At 41.9% G+C, this 21,902-nt stretch overlaps 1 protein-coding gene across 1 annotated transcript; it reads right to left on the bottom strand.

Annotated features, from left to right (window-relative positions):
• Nucleotides 1-12,123: 12,123 nt before the first annotated feature.
• On the bottom strand, nt 12,124-13,296 carry LOC138889368 (uncharacterized mitochondrial protein AtMg00860-like). Its single transcript, XM_070172668.1, has 2 exons — nt 12,748-13,296; nt 12,124-12,261 (listed from the first exon to the last, which is right to left on the bottom strand). Exons 1-2 carry the CDS (start codon nt 13,294-13,296, stop codon nt 12,124-12,126), a joined length of 687 nt encoding a protein of 228 aa, XP_070028769.1.
• Between the last annotated feature and the right edge of the window lie 8,606 nt (nt 13,297-21,902).

Raw genomic sequence — 21,902 nt, 5'->3', positions numbered from 1 at the left:
ACTAAAGGTCGCACCGATCAGGCGCGTAAGAGCCCTCGAGCCTGCCTAATGAGCCCCAGGGCCATATCACAATTCTAAGGATTCTTGCCAACTTTAAAACGGGATCACCCGGCTGGATTCCAGGCAAAAGGGGGAGTGGAAGAAGCAAAGCCACATGGTTTACTTTATACGTATGCTAGTATGAAAGTAATATTTATAAATAGGAAAGTCGATAGAATCCTAATCCATTGACGAGCCTACATTCTCAATGGCTCCCCCGAGGGTTGCACCCCGACAACTACGAGTCCCCCAACTGCCCTTTCTCAATGGCATCTTCCCTTTCCGGGGATCCACCCTCATTTTTAGCATCACCCGAGATGTCACCCGACATACCTCCAATAGCATGCTTTCGAGAATCCGGCCAAGCATGATCTGCAACTCGAGGTGAATTCGGGCTAGCCTCCTCAAACACCCTCTCAACATGAGCACTTACGACAATAGCTTCCTCCCCATGTGAGGATATAAGCACCTTGGCTTCGGCTTTGATCCTAGATAGTGCACCCACCAGCTCTGAATGGAGACCTCTGTACTTGTCACCGTCTTCTTTTGCATCCTAGAGCAGACACTCGACTGAGGTTACCTTCCCCAGGAGGGTGTCCCTCTCGGAAGTTGTTTCCCTTATATACCTTTTTAGCTCGAAAATTTCAACAGCTCTGGCCCGGAGCTCCTCTCTTAGTAGGGTGTTTTCCTTCTCAAACTGCACGAATTAGGTCCAAGGTATTAAAAGCACCGAAATCTAACAAAGATTCAGATAATAGTAAATGTGGGATGAATAACCTGCTTGGTAAGATAGGCTTTCTCATGCTCGCAATAGTTCACCTCATCCTGGTATTAGGTGAAAGCCTGGCTATAAAGTGCTTTGGCCTGAAGCCATGAAAAAGAACAAGTTAGAAAAACAAAGATCGGAGCAGCCCAGAGCGGTAGACAGTTAGCAAAAATTACCCACTCGCAAAGTCTACCCATTTTGCCCAAAACGAATGAAGTGTTAACCTCAGGAATTCCCTTAAGAATGGTTGGCGGTCTCTCGAGCGTATCTCCACCTTTGACTAGTGCTCCTGCATCGGAGGGCTCTTTATGTGGAGCATCTTGCACTCCATGAGGCGGTAGGACCACTCCCTAAGAAGAATCAATAACTATTATAGAGTTGGCAGGATCAATCAAAGTCTCCATCCCTTGTTCACCCTGGACCCCAGAGCTGGGCCCCTCCGAACTGCCTACCAAGGGCACCTAAACTCAGGGAGAATTATGGCCACCAGCCAACTCAGGGGTAGTACTCGATACTCCATCCATTGCCTCCCCATCACAAAGATGAACTACAGAGGCATCAGGTTCCGGTTCAGAAGCCTCCATCCCTACAGTCCGAGGATCGGTCGAGTCTATACACTCCTCGGGGGTTGTTGGGAAGCTACTTCCCCCCCCCTCACCCCCCGCCTTCAACTCGAGGGTTTCCCACTATCTCCGGGGTTAGAGCTACCGGGTCGACCCTGAATTCTTCCACCTTAACCCTCTTGAACTCCAGCGGCCTAGCCGATAGACCCCCCTACCTTGTCTTCTTCTTGCCAGGCACTAGGGCATCCCCATCAACGGGCGGTGCCTCCTTTATCAAAGGAACTTCCCCTAGACCTACACAAATGCAATAGTTAAACACAAAGAATGAAGAACGCTACTAATAGCAATTTGCATCAAAGGGTGCAGATGCGGCAGGGTTTGGAGCTTACCATGATCTTTGGCTTCCCACTGGGCTCGGGATAAATGTCACCACACTCGTTTGGCATATAGTCAAATCAAGTATAAGCGGCCGACCCAATCCTGGAGGTCCAAAACCGCACCAGGGTAGGTTGCTACGGCTAAAAAAACAAGAGAAATAGAGTCATATGCTTGGAGAGATATTGTCTAAGAAAAGCAAAGGAAGACCCGACAACACGTTTACTTACGCCCCGCGTTCCACCTCTTGGGGAACGACATCTTTTCTGCTGGGATTAGGTTAGAAGTCCCCAATCAGACGAATCGGCTTGCCCATCCCCCGTTCTCGAGCTCCTCGGTGCAAGCAAAGAGGGACCTCGGGGCTCGACAATGGAGTTTGATTAGGCCCCCACGGAGGAGACAAGGACTATACATCCTGATCAGGTGGTTGAGGGTGAATGGCATCTCCTCTATCATGTTTGTGTAACGCCTGATCATGTAAACAATGTGCCAGAACGAAGGATGAATTTGACTAAGGGTTACCTGATACCATCGACAGAAGTGGAGAATCACGGGGTCGATCGGGGGCGAGGATGGCCCCACCGGCCCCAAGGTGAATAGGTATGTGTACACACTCAGAAAGTTGGCTTTATGAGCCGTAATATCTTCTTCCTAAGCAGGTATCTCCACAAGCACGGTATCCCCCGAGCGGCAGTCAGCCCTTATTCTCCCAACGTTTGTCATCAAGCTGATATATCGAGTAGCGGGCTCGCGACGCTATGGCTTCGATGAAGGTCTCTCAACCTTGAAATCGGAGGTCATTGCAAAAGATCCTGGGACGCATTCCTCAGCACGAGGAAGTGTGGCCACTTCACCTTGAGAAAGAAGCGAAGAGGATGACACCACAACCTCCTGAGAAGCAAAAGTGGAAGTTTTCGCCACCCTTAGAAGATTCTGGAGGAAGAAAAAGAGTTGCGTTACTGAGAAAAAAAATGAAACAAAGGAAGAGCGAACCTTTTCAGGGATTTGGGCACGCAATGGACTATAGAAAATAAGAAGGGGAGTATTTATAAAATCCCCGTGTGTGCATTAAAGAAGGCCAAGAGTAAGTCAACTGCCATAGTCAATGCGGAAACCTGCAGGAGCAGCATGTGTGTCGTATCTTGGCATCTTGTGGCCGTTTCCGATTACAAGAATATCGAAGGAGGAAGAAATTCAAGGTCGTTTCTTATCACTTTCACTCTAAGAAATGCGGAGACTATCTATATGCGGTAAAACCGGGGGCCCGATTTCCCCGTCACCAGGTCGATTAGCGAACATGCTTCTCGAGGTTTGAAGCCGAGGTCGAGACCCACCTTCGGGAGCCGTCGGGTTTCAGCCCTGGGTGGCAGTGCATGCTAATGGCTATAATAGGGGAGAGGGGAGTTCCCAAGGTACGCAGCTGATATTGACAGAGCCTAATGCTATCTAGTTGTCCCATCCCCCTACCTTTATAATTAATGTATCTTGTACTATATTGGAATTTCCCCTCCTATATAAGGGGGATCCTTGGCACTTTGTAAACCCTGTTGTTCCATCCGCTTCACAAGAAATATAGAAGAATACTCTCTTTGCTTTCTCATACACTCTCTCAAGATTATTACCTTTATTTATTGCGTTTATACTTGTTCTCCGTTTATTGCTTGTCATTGGCCATAAAGAGCCTCCCTTAATCATATCCTAACTGTTAGCCCTTCCCCGATTATCCCCGATAGCTCGAGCCCGAGCCCAGGCATCGACCTCAAGGTCCCGCATCGGCCAATCCGAGGTCCGAATAGCTAAACCCCCCGGTTCGATTATAATTCTATTTTAGCCCGCATTTCATCTTTTATCTTTATATATCTAGTATCAACTTAAAAATAGATCATGTATTTTTAGACTCCCATCAACAAATTTAATTGTCATTACCATTTTCGCGGTAAACATTTTCAAATTATAGCATATTAGTTTCTTGACCTCATAACTTTGAAACCTAAGAATAATCAATGAAAATTTTATTGTCACAAGAAAATATCTCATAGGTTCAAAATAAGTGTTGTTTTAAGGTTTTGACATATTCATTAAAAAACTATTTAATAGCATTAATGGTCAAAATTATCTGACTAAAACTACCGTTTATATGTTCTAAGACTTTCTAGATAATTTATTAGAGCAAGGCCAATTTTTAGGAAAAAAACTAATTAACTCCTTATTGATTTCTTATATGAAGTGACACTTATTTTGGACTCAATGGACGTATAGGGGAAAAGTAGTTCTGTTGCCCCACAACTGATTGAATAAGAAAAGGCATGGAAGCAATTACCCAGTCAGTCTAAAGACGAGTATCAATTGATTCTTTTTATTCTAGTGTGAAACCTTCAATTCTTATACCCCAAAGAGGCACAAACAATACATGATATAACTTAATAAAAATACATTTTCATTTTTATGTATCAACTATACTAAAATCAAGAGAAAGATAATATTCCCCCCCCCCCCTTATCATTAACTACTATTTCCCCAAATATTTTCCAAGACTTTTAGAAATACTATCATTATTATGGATAAAATAATAAAATATCTACTTCATTTATTTTTTCTTAAAGTGAGGGCGAAGTCAAAAGTGAACAGAGGGAGTATTATAGTACATCAATCGTTATATTCATTACAAAATACTAAACCTAAAGAGAATTGAATAGAGACAATTTAGGAAATTTTCTGTGTATGTTATTCACCGTACAATCTATTTATACATATATATGAGCTGAAGTAATAATGTAAAAAAGAATAAAGGGAATAAAATTTGTCTACCTCCTATTGGCTAAAACCTAACAGTAAATAATAACATGTACAACTCACTAGATTCCATATGTACTAGAAAATTCTAGAAGGTGTATTTACATAGCTAGGTCTCTTCTTAATCCGATGGTCACCATTTAATCTATCATCATAAACATTAATAGTGGAACTACTTCCACGTGTCTCATTTAGAACTTGGACAAAAGATGAGTCATGTGTATTTTGACCAAACTTGGATCTTTCAATTTTAGCTCGAATATATCTCTTTTCTCTATGTTTTCTTCCATACCTTGTACGCCATTATCAAGCTTCAAACTTTTATTGCCAATACCCCCTCTCAAGTTGGAGAGGAGGGAAATGACCCCCAACTTGCTGAGAACCGACCAGTGAGAAAGTCCAGAGAGTGGTTTAGTAAATAAATCGGCTAATTGAGATGAAAATGGTATAAATGAGAGAGAAATTAGCCAAGAAAGAAATCATTGTCATACAAAATGGCAGTCTAACTCAACATATTTCGTTAGCTATATGGATTGTTTCCTGACTGTCGGAGTGAACTGGAATAGGAAGTGTTGGTGGTGCTGACAGATCTGATAAAACTTGAGTCAACCAAGTGAGTTCTGCAACCACCCTTCTCATAGAGCGGTATTCCACTATGTATGTTCTCATATACTGTGCAGTCTAACTCAACTGATGCTTGTTTCTTAGATGGCCCTCCAAGACTTATGAAAAACCTACTGACAGAGCGACGAATGTCTATACAAGACCCCCAATCGGCATCGCAAAATGCAAGAAGAGTGACTGAAGGATCAGAGTAGAATAAAAGTCCTTTACTTAGGTCTGATCGAAGATAACGAAGCACACAAAGTGCAACATTATAATGTGGAACTCACGGAAGCTGCATATATTTACTTAGAAGTTGAACAACATTGGACAAATCCGGACATGTGTGTGTTAAGTAGTTAAGCGTACCAATGAGCCTCCTATATGAAGTTGGATCTGATAAAGGTTCCCCACATTCCATACTAAGCTTGCAATAATGGTCTAAAGGCGAAGATACTGAAGGTAGATAGTCGCAATTAAATATAGCAAGGAATTTTAAGGTAAACTTTAATTGATTAATGATGATACCATGTTGTTCTCGTAGAATCTATAGGCCTAAAAAATAGTGAAGCTCTCCAAGACCTTTGGTTTTGAACTCCCTGTGAAGAAATAATTTCAATTCCTCTAATTTTGTAGCATTGTTACCTGTAAGTAATATGTCATCCACGTAAACTTCCACAATAGAGACTGAATTCCCTATTTTCTTAAAGAAAAGTAAATAATCATTCAAAGATGAAGAGAATCCCTTAAAATTCAAGGCAGTCGTGAGCCTAGCATACCACTGTCTAAATGTTTGTTGTATCCCATATAAAAATTATTTAAGCTTTCAAACATGATTAGGACTTGGAGGGTTCATCCCCACAGGAAACTTCATGTATACCTCTTCTTGTAGATCTCCATAAAGAAACACGTTATTAATGTCCAATTATGAGATCTTCCAACCTTTCTTTACTGCCACAACTAGAATACATCTTATTGTAGTCATTTTGACCACGGGTGAAAATGTCCACTAAAGCCTATCCCTTCCTTTTGTATGTCCCCACGAATGACTAATCAAGCCTTCAACCTCTCAACACTGCCGTCTGAATTGTGCTTTATTTTTTCTACGCGCTTGCAAGGTAGAGATTTCTTGCCTAGTGGTAACTTAACAACTTACCAAGTCTAATTTTCAACCAATGCTTCAAATTCAGATTTCATTGCCTCTTGCCATCCAGGATGTTATGCAGGTTGAGAGAAACTGATAGGTTCTGTGATGGTAGAAATAGAGTTTAGAATATGTTTGTTGGAAGTATAAAGGACTACAAAAGGATAGGTTGTTGCAATAACAGGTTGAGAAAAACAGGCTGAGGTTAGATCTGTAAGGTAAACAATATTACATATATAATCTTTTAGGTATCCTATTATCTTCTGTGTTCTTTCTGATTTCCTCAAAGGCAATTCGGCAAGATTAGGTAAAGGAACAGGAGAATGTTGAATAGGAAGAGGTAAGGAAACTAGACTCGGACTTGGAACAAGAGATGGTGAACTGAAGTAAGTGGGAGAACTAGAAGGAGAAAAATGAGGATAAGGTAAAGTATATGAGGTAACAAGTGCACAACACTTAGCTTGAGGTGAAGAATGTGAAATAATAGGAAAAGGGGAGGAAGAAGATGAAACAAAGTGAAAAGGATAAATGAACTCATGAAACTTAACATTCCTGGAAACAAAAATTTTCTTAGTGTGCAAATCCAGTAGTTTATATCCTTTCTGCCCATAGAGATATCCCAAGTGAATACATGGTGTAGCTCTAGGTTCAAATTTTTAAATATTGTGAGAAAGTGGGGAAACATAACATAGACACCCAAATGATCTAAGGAAATCATAAGTAGGTTTCTTACCAAACAAAAGCTCATAAGGAGTTTTATGTTTAATTGTCTAGAAGGAAATCTGTTAATTAAGAATATAGCAGTCGACACATATTCCCCCCAATATAAAATAAAAATCTTAGATTGATGTAAAAGAGCCCTAGAAATTTCCAAAAGATGCCTATGCTTTCGTTCTACAACTCCATTGTTTTGTGAGGTTGCCACACATGGGGTTTGATGAATAATCTTATGAGAGGCAAAAAATTCAGAGATTAGACTACCTCCTGCCAACTCTAGAGCTTTATCAGGCCTGATGATTTTAACTTTCATATTGAATTTGTCTAGACTCCATGGCCAAAAAATATTTCAAAATAGTGAAGGCATTGCTCTTGGCACTTAGAAAGCATGTCCAGGTGGCCCTACTAAAATCATCTACTATGGTGATGAAGTACTTGTATTCATTATATGTAGGAGTTTTATAAGGTCCATATGTATCAATGTGGATCAATTCAAAGATTCTTTTAGTTTTGATGTTACTGCAGGGAAAGGGAAGTTTGGATTGTCTTGTAGTAGGACATACATCACAAGGACATTCATTGTCAGATATAGCAAGAGAAAAAGAATTAGAAAAAATTATTTTCATTGCTGAATATGGCATATGACCCAAACGAAGGTGCCATAGCTTTACATAAGAAAATTTCAGTATAGGAATTGAAAATGCAGTAGGAAATGAAACTGAACTAGAACTAGAAACTAAAGCTAATCTAGTGGAACTATTATTTGAAAACAGATCAGAAGACTTTAGGGGCTGATGATTGGAAGACTGGACCAGGTAAACATCACCTTTAGATTCACCAAAATCCAGAGGCCTCTTCATTAAAGAGCCCTACAAAATACATCCAATAGAAGAGAAAATTAGAAGACAGTTTAGCTGCTGACAAATTTTTTGAACTGAGAGTAAGTTGTATCTGAAGGAGGGGACTGTCACGATCCTAAATCCGAACCCGATCGTGATGGCGCCTATCGTAAAACAAGGCCAGCCGACACAAACTCCCAATTAATTTTAACAGTTATAATAATTCAATTTAAGTTATTAATAAGTGATAATTTCCAAATAAAGTGAAATAGAACAAATACGGAAATAAATACAGCCTGTCATCGGGGTGTCACCAGTTATGAGCATCTAAACATCTATCTAAGAGTATGAAAGAGACTACACAGTCTATTACAGAACTAATACAAAGGAAAGTAAGATAAGAGGGAGAAGCACAGGGCTGCGAACGCCGGGCAACTACTTAGTGAACTCCGAACAGCTTGATGGAAGCAATCAACCCTTGCTAGTGGGACCCGAGGCTCCTGAATCTACACACAGGTGCAGGGAGTAATGTGAGTATGCCAACTCAGTGAGTAATAAAAGTAAAAGCAGTTGAACGATAAGAAAACACGTAAATCACAGCAAAATAATACAAAGAGCTAGTATAAAACCTATACAATGCAATAAAATAGTGGAAACTTGTAAAAAATCCTTAGTTCAGTGAAAGCTTCTTTAAAACATCTTTTAATAGTTCACACGAGTAAATGAAAACAAGGAGAAAAGATAGATACGTAAATCAACCCCTCGGGCACAATATCAACAGAATCAGCCCCTCGAGCAATAATATGGAACAAAATCACTCCCTCGGGCTATATCACATATCATACTGGGTAACCGCGCTTACTGGGGGTGTACAGACTCCGGGAGGGGCCCCTTACGGCCCAAGAACAATATCAAGCCATCTCGTGGCATAATCAATCGGTTCTCGGCCTCATATCATGCCACCTCGTGGCATAACAACTCAGGCCCTCAGCCTCATAATCATAATTCAGTACAACACTGCTGCGGCGTGCAACCCGATCCCATAATAACCTCACAACACAGGCCCTTGGCCCTACTCAGTCAGAAATCTCTAAAAGCCACTCGGGTACAATAAAGTGTGAAGCTCAGCCCAAACTATCATTTAAGATGTCAAAACAAAGTAAACATGGCAGTGTTATAAAATAGTAGAATATAGCATGACTGAGTACAAATATGAAGTCGAAACAATGAGGAATAGTAGTAAAAATCCCCTAAGGGTCCAAAACAGTTGGTATGAGGCCCAAATATGGCATTCAGCCCAAAACATGATGATAGCAATTAGTTTTCAATCAAATATGCAGTAAAACAGTCATTCGGGACGGACTAAGTCACAAATCTCCAATAGTGCACGACCCTACACTCGTCATCTAGCGTGTGCGTTACCTTGAAATAGCACAACGATGTGAAATCCAGTGTTTTATACACTTAGGACAATATTTACAATCATTACTCATCTCTATTCGGTCCAAACTTTAGCCCATGATGCCCTTGCCTCTCAAATCGGCCTCCAGATGCTCCAAATCTAACCAAAATCAGTACATAGCCATCAAAATAAGCTAAGAGAACAAAGTCCACTCGAAAGTAATCAAATTACAACATAAATCCCGAAATTAACCAAACCTGATCCCCGGGGCCACGCCTCGGAATCTGGTAAAAATTACATCAATAAACTTCTTATCCTCCCACGAGTTCATCCATATCAAAAGTACCAAAATCCGACCACAAATGACCCCTCAAACCCTTAGTCAAAGGTCTCCAAATCTCAATCCCTAGTTTCTTCAATATTTACCCACAAATTTTCATAAATTTCAAGCCTAGTCAATGAAATAACACCATAGAAATGAGTTTTATGATCAAAATTCTTACCTCAATGAAGTTCACTCTGATTCCTCCTCCAAAATCCCCCAAAAAATTCCAAAGCCGATTTAAAATGGTGAAGAAAGGCTAAAAATCGCGAAGAAGGGTTTATATACTTTCTAGCCCAGGGTTTTCGCACCTGCGACCCAAATTTCTCTTCTGAGCTACCACTTTTGCGGTCAAGCGCACCGTATCTGCGGTTCTCACTTAAAACCCAGACTCCGCACCTGCGATCGGACGCTCACACCTGCGATACCACATGTGCGCTCTAATTGCCGCTTCTGCGGTTCTAGCCCCCATGGCCCTTTACCGCATTTGCAACCCATTGTGCGCTTCTGCGAGCCCGCACTTGCGGTCCCCTAGTCGTAGGTGTGGTTATGATAGCAGACTCAGCTTCAGCTGCCATTTCCCAATTCCTAACTTTTCGTCTACCACCCGAAATCACCCCGAGGCCCCCGGGACCTCAACCAAAAGCACGAAGAAGTCATATACCACTATCCAAACTTATACCAATCTTCAAAACACCTCATACAACATCGAATCAACCAAAACACATCGGATTCAAGCCTAAGGTTCCAAAAATCTTTCGAATTATGCTTTTGATCAAAATGTCTTTCAAACCACGTCTGAATGACCTGAAATTTTGCACACACATCCCAAATGACACAAAGGACCTACTGTAACTCCTGGAATTCCATTCTGACCCCTATATCAAAATCTCACCTATCAACCAGAAAACCCCAAAATTCTAATTTCACCAATTCAAGCCTGAATCTACTACGGACTTCCAAAATACGTTCCGATTACACTCCTAAGTCCCAAATCATCTCCCGAAGCTATCCGAACCATCAGATCTCACATCCGAGCCCTCTTCCATACAAGTCAACATCAGGTTGACTTTTCCAACTTAAGCTTACTCAAAAGAGACTAAGTGTTTCAAACCTCACCAAAACCATTCCGGATTTGAACCGACTAACCCGATATCACATAACACGGATAAACAAAGCACAAAGAAGCAGAAATGGGGGAAATGGAGCGGTAACTCATGAAACAACTGACCGGGTCGTTACATCCTCCCATCTTAAACAAATGTTCGTCCTCGAACGGGTCAAGTAACATACCTGAAGCCTCAAATAGGTGAGGATATCTGCTCCGCATCTCCCGCTCGGTCTCCCAGGTAGCCTTCTCCACGGGCCAACCTCTCCACTGCACTTTCATTGAAGCTATATCCTTTGATCTCAGCTTTCGAACTTGACGCTCCAAAATAGACACTAGCTCCACATCATAAGTCAAATCACCATCTAACTCAACCGTGCTGAAATCCAGAACATGAGACGGATCCCCAATATACTTCCGGAGCATAGAAACATGAAATAATGGGTGCACACTCGAAAGGCTGGGTGGCAAAACAAGCTCATAGGCCACCTCCCCAATCCTCCGAAGTACCTCAAAAGGCCCAATAAACTGAGGACTCAATTTACCTTTCTTCCCAAATCTCATAATACCCTTCATGGGTGAATCCTTCAACAGAACCTTCTCACCAACCATGTAAGACACATCCCGAACCTTCCTTTAAGCATAACTTTTTTGTCTCGACTGCGCTGTATGAAGCCTCTCCTGAATCACCTTCACCTTGTCTAAAGCATCCTGCACCAAGTCTGTACCCAATAGTCTAGCCTCACACGGCTCAAACCAACCAACTGGAGATCTACACCGTCTCCCATACAAAGCCTCATATAGAGCCATTTGAATACTCGTCTTGTAAAGATTGTTATAATCAAACTCTGCGAGCGGTAGAAATTGATCCCATTACCCTACAAAATCAATGACATAAGTGCGCAACATGTCCTCCAATATCTGAATAGTGCGCTCGGACTGCCTGTCAGTCTGATGGTGAAAAGATGTGCTCAACTCAACATGAGTACCCAATTCTCGCAGCACAGACCTCCAAAACTGTGATGTAAACTGAGTGCCCCTATCTGAAATCATGGAAACTGGGACACCATGCAAACGAACAATCTCCCGGATATAGATCTCTACTAACCGCTCTGAAGAATAGGTAGTACACACAAGAATGAAGTGCACGGACTTGGTCAGCCGATCCACAATCACCCAAATAGCATCAAACTTCTTCAAAGTCGGTGGGAGTTCAACTACAAAGTCCATGGTGATCCGCTCCCACTTCCACTCTGGAATATCCATCCGCTGAAGCAAGCCACCCGGTCTCTGATGCTCATATTTCACCTACTGACAACTGAGACACCGAGCTACAAATCCCATAATGTCCTTCTTCATTCTCCTCTACCAGTAATGTTGTCTCAGATCCTTATACATCTTCGTGGTACCCGGATGAATGGAAGAGCTATGGGCCTCCTCCAGAATCAACTCCTAAAGCCCATCTACATCGGGCACACATATCCGGCCCTGCATCCTCAACACCCCATCATCACCAATGGTCACATCTCTGGCATCATTATGCTGAACTTTATCCTTAAGGACAAGCAAATGAGGATCACCATACTGGTGCTATTTGATGCGATCAAATAAGGAAGACCGAGAAATCACACAAACAAATACCCGGCTGGGCTCCGAAATATCCAACCTCACGAACCGATTGGCCAAGGCCTAAACATCAACTGTAAGAGGTCTCTCCCTAACTAGAATATATGACAAACTCCCCATACTCACCGCTTTCTTACTCAAGGCATCGGCCACCATATTGGCCTTCCCCGGATGGTACAAAATAGTAATATCATAATCCTTTAGCAACTCCAACCATCTCCGCTACCTCAAATTGAGATCCTGCTGTTTGAACAAGTGCTGGAGGCTACGATGATCCGTAAACACCTCATAAGAAACACCATACAAATAATGCCTCCAAATCTTTAATGCATAGACAATGACAGCCAACTCCAAATCATGGACATGGTAGTTCTTCTTATGGGGCTTCAACTGACGATAAGCATAAGCAATAACTCTACCCTCCTGCATCAACATACACTCAATACCAACTCTCATAGCATTACAATACACGGTATATGAACCTGAAGCTGATTGTAAAACTAACAATGGAGTTGTAGTCAAGAAAGTTTTGAGCTTCTGAAAGCTCTCCTTACACTCGTCCGACCAGATGAATGGAGAACCCTTCTGAGTTAACTTGGTCAAGGGCGATGCGATAGATGAAAATCCCTGAACAAACCGGCGGTAATAACCCTCCAAACAAAGAAAGTTGGGAATCTCTGTGGCTGAGGACGGTTTGGGCCAACTCTGAACCGCCTCTATCTTCTTTGGATCAACCTGAATACCCTCACTGGACAACACGTGCCCCAGGAAAGCCACTAAACTGAGCCGAAACTCAAACTTGGAGAACTTTGCATAAAGCTTCTTCTCCCTCAATCTCTGCAACGCAGCTCTCAAAGTCTCCGCGTGCTCCTCCTGACTACGTGGATATACTAGAATATCATCAATGAAAACTATGACAAACGAGTCGAGATATGGCAGGAACACGCTACTCATCAAATGCATGAATGCTGTTGGGGCATTGGTCAGCCCAAACGACATCACCATGAACTCATAATGACCATATCGGGTCCTGAAAGCTGTCTTAAGAATATCTGAGTCCCTGATCTTCAACTGGTGATAACCTGAACGGAGATATCTTGGAGAACACTCTCTCCCTGAAGCTGGTCAAACAAATCATCGACACGAGGCAAAGGATACTTGTTCTTGATTGTTACTTTGTTCAACTGCCTGTAATCAATGCACATCCTCATCGTACCATCCTTCTTCTTCACAAATAGAACAGGCACACCCCAAGGCGACACATTAGGCCGAATAAATCCCTTATCAAGGAGCTCCTAAAGCTGTTCTTTTAACTCCTTCAACTCCGCTGGTGCCATACGATATGGTGGAATAGAAATGGGTTGAGTGCCCGGCACCAGGTCTATACCAAAATCAATATCCCTGCCCGGTGGCATGCCCGACAGGTCCGCAGAAAACACATCGGGAAAATCCCTCATAACAGGAACAGAATCAATACTAGGAGTCTCTGCACCGACATCCCTCACAAAGGCTAAGTAAGATAAACAACCCTTCCCAATCATACGTTGGGCCTTGAAGAATAAAATCGCCCTACTGGGAACGTAATCAGTCGATCCTCGCCACTCAATCCGTGGCACACCCGGCATAGCCAATATCACTGTCTTAGCATGATAATCCAAAATAGCACGACACGGAGATAGCCAATCCATGCCCAATATCACATCAAAGTCTACCATACATAACAACAAAAGATCCATTTGAGTCTCCAGACCCTCATTAGTCACCACACATGACCGGTAAACACGGTCTATAAAAACAGTACCGCCCACCAGAGTAGATACACGAACAGATGAAACAAGAGACTCATGGGGCATACAAATAACGAGCAAACTATGATGACACATAAGAATAAATGGAACTGGGATCAAATAATACAGAGGCATCTCTGTGGCAGACTGAGACAATACCTGTGATCACAACATCTGAAGCGATAGCATCGGGTCTAGCTGGAAGTGCATAGAAATGGGCCTGACCGCCACCTGATCGACCTCCCCCTCTAGGGCGACCCCTAGCTGACTGACCTCCACCCCTAGATGGTTGGGTGGGTGGTGGTGAAGTAACTAGCGCTAAAGCCAATGGCTGACTCCTCTGCTGAGATGAACCCCCAAGATGACGAGGACACTACCTCCATATATGACCCAACTCTCCACACTCATAGCAACTACCCGGTGCTGGAGACGAGGATTGAAGGGAACCCCTAGCACCGGAATGACTAGCAGATGCACCTGGCATAGAAAAGCCCTGAACTCATGGAGCACGGGATGAACTCTGGGCTGGAAGGGCACTGAGTGATGGCTACCCCTGATGAGAACTGTTAGAACCATGACCCGATGACACTCCACGATAACTTGGGCGAGCTGACTAAGCATGTCTGAATGGACGGCCTCTGCCGTGCTAAAACTAACCTCTCGATGGAGCACCAATACAACTACCAAATCCCCGAGACCTTTTGTCCTCCCTCTCATCTCGCTCCTGGCGACGAACTGACTCAATCTCGTGAGCAATGTCAACAACCTCCTCAAAAGTAGCACCAGACACCCTCTCCCTGGTCATGAGAATACGAAGCTGATATGTGAGACCATCAACAAACCTCCTGATCCTCTCTCTCTCTCCGTAGGAACCAACCAAACAACATGGCGAGCTAACTTCGAGAACCTCATCTCATACTACATCACAATCATCTCTTTCTAACACAACCACTCGAACTGCCTATGTAGCTCCTCTCTGCGAGACTGTGGCATATACTTCTCCAAAACGAGAATGGAGAATTGCTGCCAGGTAAGGGGTGTTGCACCAACAGGCCTACGTCTCTCATAAGCTTCCTACTAAGTGAAGGCAGCTCCCGAAAACTGAAAAGTAATGAAAGCGACCCCGCTGGTCTCCAGAATACCTACTGAACGAAGAATCCTCTAACACTTTTCCAAGAAACCCTGGGCATCCTCGCCCTCTGCACCACTGAAAGTTGGAACCTCTCTAACCTGCATTGCTCGTCCTCTGACACAGCAGGAGATACATAGTCCTGAACAACTACAATCAGCTAGGCTGGATATGCCCCTAGTGTCTGAAGTCCCTACACAACCTGCTTAGGTGTGCGAGCTGCGGGAGTCTGAGTGCCTCCCCCGGCCTGAGAAGTAGCTGCGGCTGTAGTAACTGAGACCGCCTGAGCTAGGCCAGTGCATATTGATATAATTTGAGTCAAGGCCTCCTAAAGACCTGGAATCATGATGGGCACCGCTGGTGCCTGAGCTGGTGCTGCTGGAGCATCCACAACTGGGACCTGATCCTAAACTAGGGCGACTAGTGGATCTGCAAGTGCTACCCTAGCTGTTGTGCGGGCTACACCCCTGCCCCTACCACGGCCTCGAGCGTGTCCTAGGCCTCTAGTGGCCACAACGGGTGGTATTGGTGGTCGTCCATCCTGACCGGTCGCTCGTGTCCTCACCATCTGTGAGAGAATAGAATAACAGAAGTTTAGTACTCGGATCAATAGATTCGCACGACAAGAATTTCAAGAATAAGAAGTTTTCCTAAAGGTTCTGCAGCCTCCCGAGGATAAATACAGACGTCTCCGTACCGATCCGTGAGACCCTTTCTAAACATGCTCATGACTCGTGAGACCGATGTAACCTAGGCTCTGATACCAACTTATCACGACTCTAAATCCGGACTCGGTCGTAATGGCGTCTATTATGAAACAAAGCCAGCCGACACAGACTCCCAATTCATTTTAACAGTTATAATAATTCAATTTAAGTCATTAATAAGTGATAAATCCCAAATAAAGTGAAATAGAACAAATATGGAAATAAACACAGCCCGACATTGGGGTGTTACAGGTCATGAGTATCTAAACATATGTCTTAGAGTATGAAAGAGACTATGCAGTCTATTACATAACTAATACAAAGGAAAGTAAGATAAGAGGGAGAAGCACTGGGCTGTGAACGCCGAACAACTACCTAGTGAACTCCGAACAGCCTGCTGAAAGCAATCAACCCTCGCTAGTGGGACCCGAGGCTCCTGAATCTGCACACAGGGTGCAAGGAGTAATGTGAGTATGCCAACTCATTGAGTAATAAAAGTAAAAGCAGTTGAGCAATAAGAAAACACGTAAATCACAGCAAAATGCTACAAAGAGCCAGTATAAAACATATACAATGCAATAAAATAGTGGAAACTTGTAAAAACACCTTAGTTCAGTGAAAACTTCTTTAAAACATCTTTTAATAGTTCAAACGAGTAAATGAAAATAGGGAGAAAATATAGATACGTAAATCAGCCCCTCGGGCACAATATCAACAGAATCAGCCCCTCGGGTAATAACATGGAACAACATCAGCCCCTCGGGCTATATCATATATCACACTAGGTAATCGCGCTCACCAGGGGTGTACAGACTCCGAGAGGGGCCCTTTACGACCCAAGCACAATATCAAGCCATCTCGTGGCATAATCAGTAGGCTCTCGGCCTCATATCAAGCCACCTCGTGGCATAACAACTCAGGCCCTCAGCCTCATAATCAAAAATCTGTACAACACTGTTGCGGCATGCAGCCCGATCCCATAATAACCTCACAATACAGGCCCTCGGCCCTACTCAGTCAGAAATCTCTAAAAGCTACTCGGGCACAGTAAAGTATGATGCTCAGCCCAAACTATCATTTAAGATGTCAAAATAGAGTAAACATGACAGAGTTATGAAAATAGTAGAATATATCATGACTGAGTACAATATGAAGTCAAAACAGTGAGGAATAGTAGTAAAATCTCCTAAGGGTTCAAAACAGTTGGCACGAGGCTCAAATATGGCATTCAACCCAAAACATGATGATAGCAAGCAGTTTTTAATCAAATACACAGTAAAACAGTCATTCGGGACGGACTAAGTCACAAATCCCCAACAGTCCACGGCCCCACGCTAGTCATCTAGCGTGTGCGTCATCTCAAAATAGCACAACGATGTGAAATCTGAGGTTTCAAACCCTCAGAACAACATTTACAATCATTACTCACCTCTATCCGGTCCAAACTCTAGCCCGTGATGCCCTTGCCTCTTGAATCTGCCTTCGGATGCTCCAAATCTAACTAAAATCAGTACAAAACCATCAAAATATGCTAAGGGAACAAAGCCCACTCAAAAGTAATCAAATTACAATACAAATCCCGAAATTAACCAAAGCCGACCCCCGGGCCCACGTCTCGAAATTCGATAAAAATTACATCAATAAACTCCTTATCCTCCCACGAGTTCATCCATATCAAAAGTACCAAAATCCGACCATAAATGACCCTCAAACCCTTAGGTCTCCAAATATCAAGCCCTAGTTTCTTCAGTATTCACCCACAAATTTCCATAAATTTCAAGCCTAGTCAATTAAATAACACCATAAAAGCAAGTTTTATGATTAAAATTCTTACCTCAATGAAGTTCCCTCTGATTCCTCCTCCAAAATCACCCAAAAAGCTCCAAAGCCGATTTAAAATGGTGAAGAAAGGCTGAAAATCACGAAGGAGGGTTTATATACTTTCTGGCCCAGGGTTTTTGCACCTGTGGCCCAAATTTTGCTTCTGAGCTATTGATTTTGCGGTCAAGCGCACCGCATCTGTGGTTCTCACTTAAAACCCAGACTCCGCACCAACGATCGGATGCCCACACCTGCGATACCGCAAGTGCGCTCAAATTTTCGCTTTTGCGGTTCCAGCCCCCATGGACTTTTGCCGCATCTGCGACCCATTAGGCGCTTCTGCGAGCCCGCTTCTGCGAGCCCGCTTCTGCGATCCCACACCTGCGATCCCCTAGCTACAGGTGCGGTTATGACAACAGACTCAGCTTCAACTGCCATTTCCCAGTTCATAAGTTTCCGTCAACCACCCGAAATCATCCCGAGGCCCTCGGGACCTCAACCAAAAGCACAAATAAGTCATATACCACTATCCAAACTTATATTAATCTTCAAAACACCTCAAACAACATTGATTCAACTAAAACACATCGGATTCAAGCCTTAGATTCCAAATTTTTTCCAAATTATGCTTTTGATAAAAAAGTCAGTCAAACCACGTCCGAATGACCTAAAATTTTGCACACACATCCCAAATGACACAACAGACCTGTTGCAACTCCCGGAATTCCATTCCGACCCTATATCAAAATCTCACCTATCAACCGGAAAATGCCAAAATTCCAATTTCGCCAATTCAAGCATGAATCTACTACGGACCTTCAAAACATGTTCTGATCACACTCCTAAGTCCCAAATCATCTCCCGAAGCTATCCGAACCATCAGATCTCACATCCGAGCCCTCTTCCACACAAATCAACATCCGGTTGACTTTTCCAACTTAAGCTTAATCAAAAGAGACTACCGACTAACCCAATATCACATAGCATGGATAAAAAAAGCACAAAGAAGTAGAAATAGGGGAAATAAAGCAGTAAATCATGAAACGACCGGTCGGATCGTTATAGGGACATATAGAACACTATGCAGAATTAGCTTAGAATGAATGAAGACACCCTCACCATGAGTTTCCCTAACTTTATAGGAATTAGGAAGATTAACCATGAGAGGAAAGGCTAAAGGTTTGATGTTTAGGAAAAGTTTAGGATCTAATGACTTGTGCTCAAAAACACATGTCTAAAATCCATATAGTAGTCTTAACCTAAACAAATAGAAAACTGAATCACTGAAATATTTACCAGCACAATTGGTAATATTTTCACTAGCTTCTGAGTTTGATGGTCTAGACTAGGTAACCTTCACTTGATGAGGGAGTTGAACAAGCTGAGAAATCTGCTCCTGAGATAGTTGTTGAGTTGATGTCCCCCTAAGCTATAGTGGTAGGATTAAATGTTGCATCCTCGGCTAAAAATGGTGCATTAGCTCTCACATTTCCCTGAAACCTATTAGACTTAGTAAACTTAAAGTCATAAGGGAAATCCATTATCTTATCGCATCTATCAACTGAGTGTCCAGGTTTCCTGCAATGAGAGCAAAATAAGTTGCTCTTCTTTCCCTTAAACTCTATGTTTCCAGGCTTTTGATTTCCAGAGGTCTAATTTCTAACAAAGAATGAAGAAAAATCCCCTAGAAACTGGGGGTTAACATACACCTCTTTGTTTTTCATCCTGCATTAACAAAGAGTAAGCACGGTTCACACTAGGCAAATGGGCAATCATTAGAATGTTGCTTCTAACAGCAGAACTGAATGAGCCTCACATACTAAAGGGATTTGAATATCTTGACTTTATCCCCACAGTTACAATCACAAGAACAGTTAAGAAAAGTATTTAAAGCATCAATTTCATCCCATAATTTCTTGATTTTTGTGTAATATCATTCTACATCATTAGATCCCTAGACTAAATCGCTTAGTTCTTTTTGCAGGTGATAGAATTTTGCTCTATTTGGCTGCCCAAACCTATCCTCAAGATCTGTCCAAATATCCTTAGCAGTTTTGGAGAAAATTACACTATTGGCAATTTCCTTTGAAAGAGAGTTAAGTAACCACGATATGACTATATCATTACAACGATTCCAAAGTTTGAAATCAGATGAAGCAGAGGCAGGTGATACTCAAGTCCTATCAATCAACCCCACTTTATTTTTAGCCGAGAGAGCTATCAAGATGGACCTCATCCATCCTCTATAGCCACGTCCATCAAAGGGAAAGTTGACAAGCTTCATTCTAGGTGAATCTGAGGGGTGAAGGAAGTAAGGATGACTGGAATCTTTCGAACCAGTACCCTCAGAAGGTGCAGAGGTGACCTCAAAAGTAGAAACCATTGGGAGGAATAAAGGAATAAATGAAGAAGTCAAGCAACGAAGATTAAGATCTTACCCTTGCTCTGATACCATAAAGAGAATTGAATAGAGAGAATTTAGGAAATTTTCTGTGTATGTTCTCATTCAATATACAATCTATTTATACATGTATGTGAGCTGAAATAATAATGCAAAAAAAGAATAAAGGAAATAAAATTTGTCTACTTCCTATTGGCTAAAACCTAACCAACATAACAACCTGTATAACTCACTAGATTCCATACGTACTAGGAAATTCTAGAAGGTGTATTTACATAACTGGATTTCTTTTTAATCAGATGATCGCCATTTTATCTATCATCATAAAGATTAACAATGGAACTTCTTCCACGTGTCTTATTTATAACTTGGACAAAAGAGGAGTCATGTGTATTCTGACCAAACTTGGGTCTTTCAATTTTAGCCTCGAACATATCTCCTTTCTCTTTGTTTTCTTCCATACCTTGTATGCCATTATCAAGCTTTAAACTTTTATTGCCAATAAAACCACAAATGAATGAGACATTTAAACATGCTTATTCCCAAAAATATAAATTTAACAAATATAAAAGAAAGATTCTACTCTTCATAATCAAGATGAAAAGGCTTTGCATTTGGAAGAAATCATTAGATGGTCCCTCAAAATAAGCTTCTATTCCCTGCATATATGCATGATAAAGACTAGAAGTCATTATTTTAATTTCAAGGATGTAAGCAAAATTTGACAAATTTGAGGTAAGTAGTTATATGAAGAATCAAAGAATAATTTTAGACAGATGTAAATCTTACTGCGATTGTTATGGATGTAGACCTTAGGAAATTATTTTCCATGTCCTCTTGTTCTTGCTCAATATTTCTTGCACATCCCTCTGCAACAGTGTTTCACAAAAATCTGTTGGATTTTTGTTTAGGTAGCGACAATTCTTAACGAGGCATTTTAGATTTTGGAAGCTATCACTACTAGCTTCATCACTTAATCTCCATATTGGATCACTCACTGCATTTCTTTTAAGTTTGATCTCTTCAGAATTTGAAAACATGACAAGAGTTGATATATCTTCGCAAGCAAAATAGAACCGGCAAGCTAAAGTCAGCCTCTTAAGTGAAAGTGATGTTGAGAAAACAAACCTCTTGATAGAGTTCGATCGCCAAGATGGATGAAGATTTTCGTAAGATTAAACTTGGAGATTTTTCAAATGAAATAACTTTGTAATCACAAGCGAAAATGAATGGAACTTTTGATCGAAGATGGCCAATATCCTGGGAAGGCTGAAACAGGAGAAAAATTCAAGTTTTAAATAAAGCAGTCTCTCTAAAAATAGAGTTAATATCCTCAAAACCCACTTTTAACTATTACATTTTTGTCAGTTGCCTACTTAAATTATTCGGTGTCCACAAAAAATTCCTAAACTATATTGCCCTTCATATTAAAACTCCCTCGTTGCTGACCCCGCATAACTTGTGTAAATACTCACTTGGGAGCGTGTTAGCCCACCCGATAGAAAATGATGGCTAATTAGCCTAACCCTCTTTCAAAATTATTTTCTTAATAACTATTCTCGTTATTTCAGTTATATCCACCTCTCTTCCTTATTTTTTAAACTTTTTTCTTCAGTTCTCCATATGGGTTTTCTCTGAAAAATTTCTCCCTCTCTTCTTTCCTCTGAAATGATTTATTCTCTTTCTTGTTTTAGTCTTCTTTCATGTCTTACACATATTATTTATAGAGTACTAATTTAAATCTTCTTAGTATAACTCGA

The sequence above is a fragment of the Nicotiana sylvestris genome, chromosome 4 (assembly GCF_000393655.2).
Source record: "Nicotiana sylvestris chromosome 4, ASM39365v2, whole genome shotgun sequence".
NCBI classification, from domain to species: Eukaryota; Viridiplantae; Streptophyta; class Magnoliopsida; order Solanales; family Solanaceae; genus Nicotiana; species Nicotiana sylvestris.
This window is presented reverse-complemented; position numbering and strand designations above follow the sequence as displayed.

Excerpts from the sequence above, each read along its gene's own strand:
- LOC138889368 (XM_070172668.1), bottom strand. The coding sequence starts at position 13,296 with ATGTCGTTTGGGCTGACCAATGCCCCAACAGCATTCATGCATTTGATG. Across the intron at positions 12,262-12,747 it reads TGTATTGTAATGCTATGAGA|CACCAGTATGGTGATCCTCA; the intron begins GTTGGTATTGAG and ends CGCATCAAATAG.